We start from the raw sequence: 13,213 nt of genomic DNA on the forward strand, positions 1-13,213 counted from the left end.
TCACCCATTTTGAATAATATTGCATGAGTTCCTTGTTTTTCAATGCAGCATAGTATTCCATTGTGCGAATATACCACAGCTTCTCTACCCATTCGTTTATTGATGGGCATTTGGGTTGTTTCCAACTCCTTGCTATTGTAAACAAAGCCGTGATAAATATGGGTATACATAGATCTACTTGGATGTGATTTATGGTCTCTTTAGGGTATATTCCCAGTAGTGGAATTGCTGGGTCAAATCCTATCTTTCTTTGCAACTTTTTGAGAAAGCGCCACAATGCTTTCCACAGTGGTTGCACCATTTTACACTCCCACCAACAGTGAATACAAATTTGAGTTTTTAAAGTAGGATAGTTAAGTACTGAAATTCTAGTGTTTAATGGCTTCCAGCCTAAGTGAATTACATAGATTCCTAAAAATATAAATGAACTATGATAACAAAAGTTTTTGTGTGACACAAAAATGACCGTGGTCTGTGGATACAAGGCATATTCATTGAAGCTGGTTTATGAGGCTGTTGCCTAAACTGATCATCATACCTGTCTGATCTAAGTCTTCCTGGAAGATGCACTGTGTGTAGGAACTTTTTTAATTTGTAGAGCTAAAATTGTAAATTTGTAGAGAAGATCATAGAATACAGTCTTCAATATGGATTCTATCTCAACATCAAAAAAACAAAAATTCTCACCACTGAACCTATAGACAGCATCATGACAGATGAAAAGATTGAAACTGTCAACAGCTTCATTTTACTTTGATCCGATCAACACTTTTTTTTTTCTTTTTCCGATCAACACTCTTGATACCAGCAGTCAGGAAAATTAGGAGATATATTGCGCTGGGAAAGTCTGCAGTCAGGGACCTCTCCAGATCCCAGCTCTACCCTGTATTGGTGCTGCTATTTTGCACCACTTACACTTTTTGCTCTTGGTTGTCTGATCAAAAAATGGGAATAATTGTAGCTGGAATAGAGTTGTAAGTATTAAATGTTTAATGCTGGAGCCTGATATTTAGATTTTAAGAAACAAGTGAAAGCTCCTAGCCTCCATGAGTACTCTTGGAGCATTTCCTAGGCTGATGGTCTTCATAGACGACTGTGAGAGAGTTTTCCGCCCATGACATGATCCTCATAGGACCAAAGGCCATCCTGGATAAGCCAGCTGCTCACTAAGCGTAGACAAAGGAAGGTTACAGTTAGTCGGCTTACGTGACTCCCCTCCTCCAGTTAGTCAGGAGTTAGGCAGCCTGTGTTTCCCCCACATTCTGTGAGGGGCCCCACTACTCCCTTTGATCTGATAACGAGGTGTAGTGACTCACCAGACCCCAGTCAGAGCTGTCTTTTCAAGCCCAGAAGGCCTGTACCTGACAAGATCCTCACTGGGGATCTAGGGGAGGTTTCTTTGGGTGCTAGGCCCGAGGTCCTTCCATGTACATTGTCAATTCCATAGTTTCCTCATCTGTCTCAGTCTCTCTCAGATTACGCACAGTCACTGCATGTTTGTGGTCGGTGACGTTAATGAACCTGCTTGCTGACAGTATTATATCCCTTCCCTTCCCTGTTACTGTTGTTGGTTGCCTCCCAGCCGGTAGCGACCCTGTGCAGAACTGGAGAACTCCAAAGGGTTTTCTAGGCTGTTACTTTTCAGAAACAAGCTGTCCTGAGGCACTGGTGGGTAGAGTTGATCCACCAGCCTTTCCTGCTAGTAAGGGTCTTTGGGACTTCCTCTCCAGGTACACATGTAGACATCCAGATTACTGGCATGTTCCACGAGTTTTGATCAGGAAACTGGAAACAAAGACTTGCCCAAATTCTTTGTCCCAGCCCACATCTGTCAGAGTATAGGTGTTTCTTAGCTTTTCATTGGCCACGATCTTTCCCAAGTACTTGCCTGGCCTTTTCATTGAGGGCCTTTAAGCTGATTCAAACCACTTACTGTCAGGTTAGTAGTTTGACTAACTTAACAGTTTGTGCCATCCAGGGGTACAAAGTTAGCTCCCAGTAAATGTTTGCTGCTACTTAATGACCCTCGGGTGGAGACATGGGTAGGGTGCTGCTCTGCCAGCCCACAGGTGGTATCTCGCTGGATGTTCGTATCCACTGGCTCCAAGGGAGAAAGATGGACTGTCTCCTCTGTGCACTTTACAAGTCTCCAAAATCTGTTAGACGTCAGTTGGCGGTTAGTGGGTTCCAAGTCGAGTTGTTTAGTTTATGACTTACTATTAATAATCTGGGTTTTAGCAAAGTATCTAGTACCTAATAATCTAAGTAAGAGTACTGCCTTTTTCTTACTGGACTTTTTTTTTTAATTATTCAGATAATATAGCTGATAAAGTAAAACAAAACAAACCCCCCAAAAGAGAAAACCCCCAACAAATAGCAAAAACCGTCATTGCCATCAAGTTGGAACTAATAGCTGACACGCTAGTGGGTTTTCAAGGCTGTTAAATTGCCTCTGAAATCTCCGAAGGAGATTGTCCTTCTTTTTCCACAGAACTGCTGGTGGATTCGAGCCACCTGCCTTTGTGCTGACAGTACACCTTCCTCCTAGAGTTCCCTAGGGCTGAATAATATAGGTGATAACACCAACTAAAATAGACTGTGTGAAACATGGAATTTAGATTGGGATGTTATGTAATTTACTCTTGTTTTTAAAAATTGCGTATAATTTGGGAAATTGTGTTAAGGGATGGAACCATGGTGTCAGTGTGTCAGGCTCCTTACTCAGGGTTTAATAGTTCTTGAGTCTGCTGGTCACTTGATGGGAGAAATGTGGGCAGCCTCATCCCATAGAGATTTACAGTCTCAGAAAGCCGGCGGAGGGAGGATCACTAGGATCAGAACAATTTCATTGGCGGTGGGTTTATATAGGGGTTAAGATCCTGGATAGACTCAGCAGTAGCCATTCTGTTTGTATTGAAATGTTTAATTAGTAAGCTAATTAATAATTGCTCAGATTTTGTAATGGCTAATTAAATTTGTAATCTCTAGGTAACATTTAGGCACGATTCTTCAACAGTGGAGGTTCAAGATGACCACATAAAGGGCCCACTAAAGGTAATTCTTTTATTAATGTATTTATTAGTCTAATACTTGATTGGAAATGAGTTAAATTTGGTCATTTTTAAAACATTCTTTGGCTGTTTTGTTATTGGAAAACTATTCTAAAACGACTAATGGAGAAAGGTAGGTTTAATGTTAAGTAAAAATTGATGCGATAGTACATTTCAGTCCCACCATACTTTTGTTGCTGAAGTGATAGATGTGCCACATTAATAGGAGATAAATTTTGGATTAAGTGATGAATGAGATAAGTTGTGTAATGCTTTCAAAAGTGAGAAAATGAAATAATAGTTCACAACGCTATATATAACAACTACTGGCAAATAAAGTATTTTAAGGATAATCATTCAATTTTATGTATTGAGTCCCTTCACCTTAACACTTTCCTTTTCCTCATTGGCTAGTGAACTAAATGCTTTCTTCTTGATGAGAATGAGGGTGGGCACTTGAGTGCATTGTGCCCTTCTACTGTTTTGACAATGGATAGCGACCTGGCTAGGCAAATCCTGGTTAAGTGCTCACAAAATTAAAGAAATAGATGTAGCACAAAAATGAACTCTTCACTAGTGAAATTTTCATTTTTAGAAAGGGAGATTCATATGTGTGTAACCTGTCAGTTTTTGTGGGTATATTTTGTGGCTCCCAGTGCCTTGCATATTTGTAGCAGGCACTTTGGAGAACTGAAACTACAAGTTGTTTTGTTCTGACCTTACTTTGTAAAAGTGATTTTGCACCTGTTTAGATTACATCTTTTATATTACCTGTGCATGCAGACTCCCTCCAGGTACAAAAGAACAAAAATATGCTCAGTTATAATGATAATAACAATTACGTTAGTCATTTATTTAGTACTTAGTTTAGCACTGTGCTAAGTATCCTGCACACAGTCCTGGTAACAACTCAAGAGCAGAAGAAATGGAAGGCTCCATAAGCAGTTTGGCTAAGGTCTTGGAGCCAGGAATGACAGAACTGTGCTGCACGGGCTCTACCCATAAGGTTTTGTTTTTGTTTTTTTAAACATACCTGTGTTCACGTGTGCTGTAGTTAACTCTGGCAGCTGTTTTGTTGAGGGGTGGAGGATGAAGATCATGTAGATGAATGATTAGTATTACATTTCTATGACGAGGTCTTAGAAGAGTCTTCAGTGCTATTTCTTAGGTGCTCCTCTGGACCTCCTTGAGAGGAAGGTGGTATAGTCTGAGACAAAGGCAGTCACTTCTGCAGACAGCCTTCTCAAAGTGGGGTCTGAATATCCTGGGGAAGGGTGTGTCTTAGAAGGTCACAGTTTTTTAAATAGCAGTACTAAAATTTGTCCTTTTAATTATTATCAATATTTTCTTAATCATAGTGCAGTTTCAATCAAAATCCAAACCCAACATACCCAGTTTTAAGGAAACTGTACAGTTTACTAATTTTGATGTCTGAGTGCACATCATTTAAACAATTTCATGTGACAGAATAAGTCTGTACAGAGCACTCATGTGGTTGAGCTTAGAGGTGAAGTGACCATTTTTTAAATGAAACACCATTTTCAATTGCCCACTGGATCATTTGGTAGACGTTTCCTTAGAAATGAGCCAGATGTTTCTGTTATTTGAATGAAAACCAGACCTTTGACAGTATACATTCCTGATGGTACAGACCTACCTTTCAAGCAAAAATAAGTCTGTAGATTTAAATCTGTCATTATGAGTTGGAAGATTTTTCTGATGGGAGTAGTGATAATATTGAATGTTATTTTTGAAATTTAGTGAAATGAGTCAGTACACAGAAGATCTGCTTGATTAAATAAAACTGTTATTTTGTATCAGTGAATGGTATTGCAGAATTCTCTATAAATGCCCTTTCAAAATATAGATCAGTGGATTTTATTTGTAATAATATAAAAAGTTTACCAGTACAGTATTAAAGTCTGTATTGCACCTAGCTTTAAGAAACTACCATTTATTGAGTAATCCCAAAGGAGACTATTTACATTTATCTAAATCACTGTTAGACTATTTCCTTTTCCAAATTAGTATTTCTATTTGGCCAGCTTTTCTTTATATATTTTAATCAAAACAATCACTGTCCATTTGATGTAGAATTTGGTAAGTATTATCCCATGCATCTTTAATGATTTGCAAAAATACAAAAAATGCCACACTTCTCACTGCACATTTTTAAATTGCTATTTCTCATTAAAAAGTCATTTGTATTTAAATGTTAAGGTATATTATTTTTAATGAGTTAATAAGCATTTAAAAGTGTATTTTAATACTTTTAAGTATTGCTATATATGTTGCTGTTGTTGTACACCATGAAGTCAGACCTGACCCATAGCTGACTCTTCACTAGGTTTTCAAAGGCTGTAAATTACATGGGAGGAGACTACCCATCTTATTCACACAGAGCAGCTGGTGGATTCGAACTGTGTTCTTTTGAGTTGGCAGCTCAGTTCCTTACCACTAAGCCAGTGTTGTGTGGCATTGAGTTGAAACTGACCCATAGTTGGCTTTCCAGTATTCAGATACAGTAAATTGCATGGGTAGAGATAGCCCATCCTTATCCGGCAGAGCAGGTAGTGTATTCATCATTTGCCTTTGGGATTGTGGTATAGCTTCTTATCACTAAGCCACCAAGGCTCCCTAACACTAAGCCATTTGTTGTTGTTGTTTTGTGCTGTCAAGTCTCCTGCAACCCATAGCGACACTCTGTACAGCAGCTCTGAACCCTGCCCTGTCCTGAGCCAGTCTCTCTAATTCCGATGCACCAACCCTCATTTCCCCAGGTACTGTCCGAATCCATTTCATCTGGTGTCTTCCTCTCCTATGGTGTCCCTCCACCCTTCTGAGCATGAGGTCCATCTCCAGGGACTAGTCTGTCCTGGCTACAAGCCCAGAGCATGTGTTACAGAGTTTCAAAATCCTAACCTCCAAGGAGAAACTTGGTTTCATCCTCTCCAAGGCAGACCTATTTGTTTTCTTGGCAGTCCATCTCCTCCAGCACCATAACTCAAAGACATTGATTCTTCTGTCATCCTTAGTCATTGTCCATCTCTCGGAACTCTCTTTAGAGTTTGTTGTTCTTGGTCTTATGACCTAAGTTTGAGAAAGAGTTTAGAACTGTCACCTCCAGTCTTTCATAATTATATGACTATATAAAATATATTTAGTGTATTCCTTAATATATGGGCATTTATTTATATTTCACATATACCTTTATTAATAGGTTATGACTATTACATAACATGTAAGTACTTAGTAATAGGGAAAGTGATGTTCTAAACTTTTCCTTCATTGGTCACAGTGGTTTGCTTTGTGCTTTGCCTTGGAGGCCTCTAGCTAGATAGACTCAGGGACTTCACTAGCCTAACATAGAGGTTTAAAGTACCGGACACAGATTTTATTTTTCAGAAATACTCTTTTGGCTTATGTCTTTGCAGAGGCAGTTACTAGTCAATGGTAGACTTAGTGCCTGGGAAGATACCTAATTAACTGTTGTTGTAATGAAGTATTTTACAACCTTTTATTTGCTTTGAGGTGAACATGCTCATGTTTGTCCCCTGTTGTGTGTACACACACACAGAATGATGCTTTTGGTAATTTTTGGAATGCCTTTCTGTGAGAGAGGAGCTCTGCTAACGAGTGCAAAATGTATCGCAGAAGAATGGGCATCTCCTCCCATACCTTTCATCTGCTCAGAAACGCCCTGGAGGGCCCGTGGGGCAGGAAACATACACACACACACACACACACACACACACACACACACACACACACGACTGCATTGGAGGGGTTGGGTTTAGGGTCTGTGCAAGGTTGTACTGCTATTGTTACTGCTGCGCCTCTCTGGTGTTCAGATTTACTGATGGAAGAAGAATGGGCCATCTCCTGCCTGCATTTTCCAGCCTCAGAAACCTGCTGAGGGGTCACCTAGGGGTCTGTTCTCACTGGATAGTAAGGAGAGGGAGAGAGAGGAAAGGAGTCAGCTTACCGAGAGTTCTTTAGTTAAAGGTAGCATTTTAACATCAAAAGAAAGAAAGACTTTATTCAGCTGTACATTTATGGTTTTTTTAAAAAATAATTTTAATGAACATTTACAGAGAATTTGGATTTCCATTCATTCATTGCTTCACTTCTCTACCCGCCCAGCCCTCTCCCCCCACCCCCCAGTTTGCTCCTCTCTTTCAAAAGTAAAAGACTCCCTCCCTGGTACACAATCCCCCCGCAGCCCTCCCACTGCCCCAGGTACATCCACTATGCAACCTTAATTGTGGACCCCTGTGATAACCATAATAACCTATCATACATTGCTTTTAAATTATTCAGTCCCTCATCTGTTTCAGTGCAGTATACACAATTTATCCAGTTTTTCTCAGTCTTACTCCCACCCTGATATCAGTCCCATTTTACAGCAGTGGCACCATGCAATATTTGTCCTTTTGCGACAGATATTTCACTCAGCATAATGTCCTCCAGGCTCACCCATTTTGAATAATATTGAATGAGTTCCTTGTTTTTCAATGCCGCATAATATTCCATTGTGTGAATATATCACAGCTTCTCTATCCCTTCGTTTGTTGATGGGCACCTGGATTGTTTCCAACTCCTTGCTATTGTGAACAGAGCTGCGATAAACATGGGTGTGCATATATCTGCTTGGATGTCAGTTATGGTCTCTTTGGGATATATTCCCAGTAGTGGAATTGCTGGGTCAAATGGTATCTCTATTTGCAACTTTTTGAGAAAGCGCCATACTGCCTTCCACAGTGGTTGCACCATTTTACATTCCCACCAACGGTGAATAAGGGTTCCAGTTTCTCCACAACCTCGCCAGCATTTGTTGCTTGCTGTTCTGTTAAATTTTGCTATTCTGACTGGGGTGAGATGATATCTCATAGTTGTTTTGTACATTTATGTTTAATAAAGTATAAGGAGATGAGAGTATGAATCAATGTTACAAATAAGAACATTAGATAATGTAGAAAGAAAACTAGGAGTTTTATTTATGAGCAGTTACAGAATGAGTAGGCACATATTTACATGTGTATTTTGTTCTTAAATATTTTTTATGTTGCATATTCTTCCTAAGAACATCTCTGGTGATGAATAAAAATAAAGGTGTTAATTCTGAATGGATTAGCCTACAAGTTAGAGGCTTATTTTTTAATTGTTTTGATTTTTTTTTTTTAATCTCATAGTCTTGTGTTGTTAATAGTATAGAAGAGAAAGCCACAGCCTTAAACTTCTGTGCCCCAGGGGAGAAGGAGCCTCTTTATGTGTATGTAAGCAAAGAAATGTCGTGTTTTTTTATTCTCAAAGAGTTTTTCTAACTTTTGGAAAACGCTCTGCTCTAGGTAGGTGCTGTTGTGGAGGTGAAGAGCCTTGATGGGGCGTACCAGGAAGCTGTCATCAATAAATTAACAGATGCAAGCTGGTACACTGTAGGTAAGGGGGACCTTTTCTTTAAAAGTGGATTTTCAACTATCTATAAAATTTAATAAAAGAAGGAAAATGTCCTTGATTAACTCTTCTGGTGACATAAATGTTACTACTTTATCGCTTTGTATTTTACTGGTTTGTATCTTTCTAACTATTAAAAAAATTTCACAGATATGTATTGTATATGTTTATATATATGTAAATAGTTTTAAGTTACTTAATTATAATTACTTACAATTGGATTTAGAATATTTTTCTCTCAAAAATCCATCATACATAAATTTCTTTAATCAGTAGTCTGATGTGCCTTAATGTTGACGTAGCAGGTGTTTCTGGTGGTGATTTGCTGTTTGGATCTGCTGTCACAGTCCATGCTGGAATGTGTTTTTATACAAGCACCTTATCCTCCTATTTCTCTAGTATATACTAAGAAGTAGACAGAGGTTGAAGGGATATAAACTTAAGCCACTTTACTTATTAATACAAATTGCTTTTTTTTTTTAAATTTTTATTGTATTATTTTTATTTGTACCGTCAAGTCAGATCTGACTGGTACAGGAGGAGATTGCCCCCTCCTTCTCCAGCAGAACATCTGGTGGATTTGAACCGCATTATCTTTGGGATTGCAGTGCAGCGTCTTGCCACTAGGCCACCAGAGCTCCCTTACAAATTACTTTAAAAAAATTAGTAAATTAGTTTACACTCCAGTAAACAGAACTTTCACTGGATTTGATGAATCTTGTTAATGTTTAAACATTTTTTTTCAAACTTAACCCAGGAAAATGTCTTGGTTTTGAGTTAATATGCCCTTTCCAGATTACTAATGAGAGTAAATACCTGTTGACATGTTCATTGAAAGAACTTGGTTCTGTTTTTGTCGGTTGTGATTAAGTGGTTTGCCCTCTCTTCTATTTCTTCCCCACCCCTTCATGATTTGGTTTTTCTTTTTCTTAATTTCTGATGGCTACACATTGCTTTGTATGTACTCGATATTGACCCTGTGCTACTTAAGTTATAAATATTTTTCTCTTGTGATTTACTCTTGTTTCTGCTTTTAATATTCACATGCACCTGTTCCTCAGTTATGGACTCCCTTGTACTGTAACATTGTCCATTTATGACAATAGAAAAACAGTCTCTTGCTAGTTATTTTGTGTATTCAGATGGGACAAACATGACAGTGACAACTGTGGGGTGTGTCTTTCGTTGAGGCAGGCCTCTAAGCCTCCAGGAAGCTGGCTGCATTGCACTGCACCCCCTGCTTCCTCTTGTGGCAATAGCTCCGCTTTCATAACACTCAGGGGCTGACCACCTCCTAGGCCTCCAGCAGCACCTGAGTGTGTGCCCACCTCCTGTGTGGAACAAGGTTCTGCGGCACAGAACTGCTGTGGAGTGAGCAAGGAGGGGAAGGCATTGCAGGAGATGTTTAGAAGAAGTGTCTGCAAGTTTAATAATATCCCAGACAAGAAAACAGAAATCCATATCATGCCACTATGAGCCACATTAATCCTGAGCCTTGGCTGGAGCCTTGGGAATAGTCACTGGAGGGGCCTGGGCCTCGTGCAGGAGGTGGGTGCACTGCTTACATCCTGGGCCCAGCACCCCCACAGCCCAGCCCACACTCACTTGGCCTGGTCTCTACCTGGATACCTCCTCCACACACGAATAATCCTTAACTGGACTCAACACAGGGATGAGCAGATCAGTAAACCTTGCTGTTTCTATTTTTATGTTCATATTTTCTGAATCTAAATAATTTAACAGTTGGATGGACTGAAAACAGAAAAAAAAAAATCCTCCTTTATTCACCTAATGATATTTGCATATGGCAGACAGCCTGACCTTTGGACCTCAACCATGTCCAATTGAGGAGCGTGTTGTTCTCACCCAGCCCTCTTCTGCTTTGACTCTTGTTTAAGAACACCTTCCTTCTTTTTGAGAAGTCAGTTCTCTTATAGATTCTTTAATACCTTTTCACATTTTAGTAAAATAATACTAATAATAATAATAATAATAATACTTTTTTCTACTTTTAGTTATTTTTTCTGAACAGTCTGAAATATTATCTTTATAAAGACACACTTTAATATTTCCCTTAAGTGATGGTCTGTTATCCCAGTATTGTTTAGTGAATGGTACTAATTTTTACTTTCCATAACTAAGAAATCAGTGTGAGCACTGAGTAAAACATACACATTTGATAGATATTTGAAATACCAAAGGCAGGTTTTGTTTTTGTTTTACTGGAATGATGGAGAATGAGGGAAAATTCGATTTGGGGAATTGCTTGACTCATTTTGGTTATAAAAGTGAGCAATTCTGCCCAGAGGTGACACTCAGTCAACTGCTAGGGGCATTGGGCTTGTGGTCCTGAAACCATAACCAAGTTTGTCTGTAACCTGATGGAGAAGGCTCCAGCGATGGTAAACGCTGCTGTGATTTATTTGAAGCCTCGATTGGCCACATTTTGGCACTATACCAAGGTGGAGCTGGTTCCTCCAACCCCTGCTGAGATCCCTACAGTTGTTCAGAGGCTGAAAAAAAATAGTAGTGCTCAAACTGGTCGCTTCAAACAGCTCAGAGTTAAGGAAGCTCTGCTGAATAGTTTGGTGGCCACTGAGGTATGGATGTGGTTTTATATCAGCAAGATCATAGGCAAGCGTGGGATCATCTGCTATGATGTTTGAATGCCTTCGATTATATTTCACTTACCATTTGTGTATTCTTGGACCATGTGTGATAAGATTAATATCTCAATAAAATAGATAATTTGGAAAAAAGTAAGCAATTTTGTATTAAGTTTCGATGGTAATTACATATGGTCGTGAGTCTTATGTAAGGGACTTTTATTCTTGCATGTTTTACTTTCTACACTTAAAAAGTGTACAAAAAGTTACTGAGTAAAATACATAAATATGTAAAAATATAGAGGATCCTAATTTTGACAGACAAAAACTGTGTTTTCTAAAATCACTCCCTGGCAGCTTTGTTTGAAGTAGAGTCTCTCTTGTCACGATTCCTCAGCTCGACGTTAGTTGCCAGTTCCAGTGATGTCACTGTTAAGTCGCTACTGCTATAGGGCCAATGCCTCCCTTCAAATGAGCACTAGCGCTCTGGTGGTGCCTTCTGCTTAGTAGATCATGCCCTGGGCCTGGGTTGCAGCACAATCAGGATCAGTGTCAACACAAAGACATAGCAGTTGAAGGGATTCCAGTTCAGTTGTTGTAATCTAAGCGGTTTGAACATGGCCCAGATGTTGTCCTTGTTGTGTACCATCAAGTTGGAACTGATTCATAGCTGACTCTCGTGCGCGTTTTCAGAGTCAGTAAATTGCATGAGAGGAGATTGCCTTTATTGCTCCTGAAGAACAGCTGGTGGACTTGAACCATGTGTTTTGGGGTTGGTGGTACAGCTCTTTACCACTAGGCCACCAGAGCTTCCTATGGTCCAAATAAATGATTGTAAATATATTGTGAATGGCAAACTACCTATCATAAAATTATCTGCCTGGCGACCTCTGGTGGCCTAGTGGCAGGAAACTGTACTGCAATCCCAGAGGTGCATGGTTCAAATCCACCAGATGCTCTGCTGAAGAAGGAGGAACAATCGCCTCCTGTACCAGTCAGATCCAATTTGACGGTAACACATAAAAATAAAAAAGAAAAAAAATTAATCTGCCTGCATCATGAAATACTATTTATATTCCATGTGCATACTTAGAATAAGCTCACTGAGATATTCTGGTATTTTAAATCCACAGATTTTTAACCTCCATAAAGAGCAGTTTTGGAGTCCCATGACCCTTGGGACTTTGGGTTGTGCCTGGGGACCTTTTTGGCTGTCAGAGTGACGGGTGGCTTCTAAAAGGTGGAGGCCAGCAGTGCTGCTAAATAATGCCCAGGATGCGGCTGCCATCATCAACAATGGTATAAAATGGGAAACTCTGCTCCAAATAATGAGAAGAAGCATCTCTTTTAGGGACAGTGTGAATGTTTAAATTTGTGCTATTTGTTTCTCTGGCAAATCTCTTGGTATCTAACAGGAAAACTTGCCTTTTCTTTACCATGTTGATAGGAGCTGATGAACGTTTAACCTATTTCCTCCTGAAATAGTTTCTTATTTTATGAAATAGTTTCTTATTTTATTTCACGGAAAATGTTTGAAATCCAGGTTTATTTCTCGCTAGAAAGGAGAGGATACTTTAGTACTTTGTATTTGAAGTTGTTACTTAGAAAACGTAAAAGATGAAAAACAAAACCAAAAACCATGTAAAAAATGACTGAGACTTCAATAGTTAGATTTTCAACAGAAGCTTTACTTACACCTAGGAAATGAAGTGATAATTTATGTCACGTTGAATAGTTCTTGAGTGTCTTCTCTTTTTTCCTCCTTTCCCAGTTTTTGATGATGGAGATGAGAAGACACTGAGAAGATCTTCCCTGTGCCTGAAAGGGGAGAGGCATTTTGCAGAAAGTGAGGTATGTAGTCCCACAGTGAGTCTTTACATCTCAGTGTGCTGCTGCAGGGAGCAGCATTTTGCTCAGATCAGTAAACTTACTTGTTAGGAGAGGTTGTTAATGTATAATACCAGTAGAGTGTACTCTTTTAAGGCTTTCTAGCTGAGCTCTGTGTTCTCTTGTTTGTCTAATATGTTTTAGCATTTTCCCATAAGGAAATACAGTGGCCTTATTTAATTATTATCTTTAAGCAACTTTTAGGTAGACTCTTTT

At 39.2% G+C, this 13,213-nt stretch overlaps 2 protein-coding genes across 2 annotated transcripts in view; both read left to right on the forward strand.

The window, feature by feature from the left end:
* The window catches only part of ARID4B (AT rich interactive domain 4B (RBP1-like)), a 121,549-nt gene that overhangs the window by 6,656 nt on the left and 101,680 nt on the right, over positions 1-13,213 (forward strand). Inside the window, exons 3-5 of the mRNA XM_006895392.1 lie at positions 2,989-3,054; positions 8,399-8,489; positions 12,882-12,961. Coding sequence (XP_006895454.1) covers positions 2,989-3,054; positions 8,399-8,489; positions 12,882-12,961 — 237 coding nt within the window. The remainder of the gene's footprint in view (positions 1-2,988; positions 3,055-8,398; positions 8,490-12,881; positions 12,962-13,213) is intronic.
* On the forward strand, positions 8,556-11,170 carry LOC102854191 (ATP synthase subunit g, mitochondrial-like). The gene is made up of 2 exons (XM_006895385.1): positions 8,556-8,618; positions 10,871-11,170. Exons 1-2 carry the CDS (start codon positions 8,556-8,558, stop codon positions 11,168-11,170), a joined length of 363 nt encoding a protein of 120 aa, XP_006895447.1.

The sequence above is a fragment of the Elephantulus edwardii genome, unplaced genomic scaffold (assembly GCF_000299155.1).
Source record: "Elephantulus edwardii isolate Elephantulus edwardi_28Jun2011 unplaced genomic scaffold, EleEdw1.0 scaffold00166, whole genome shotgun sequence".
NCBI classification, from domain to species: domain Eukaryota; kingdom Metazoa; phylum Chordata; class Mammalia; order Macroscelidea; family Macroscelididae; genus Elephantulus; species Elephantulus edwardii.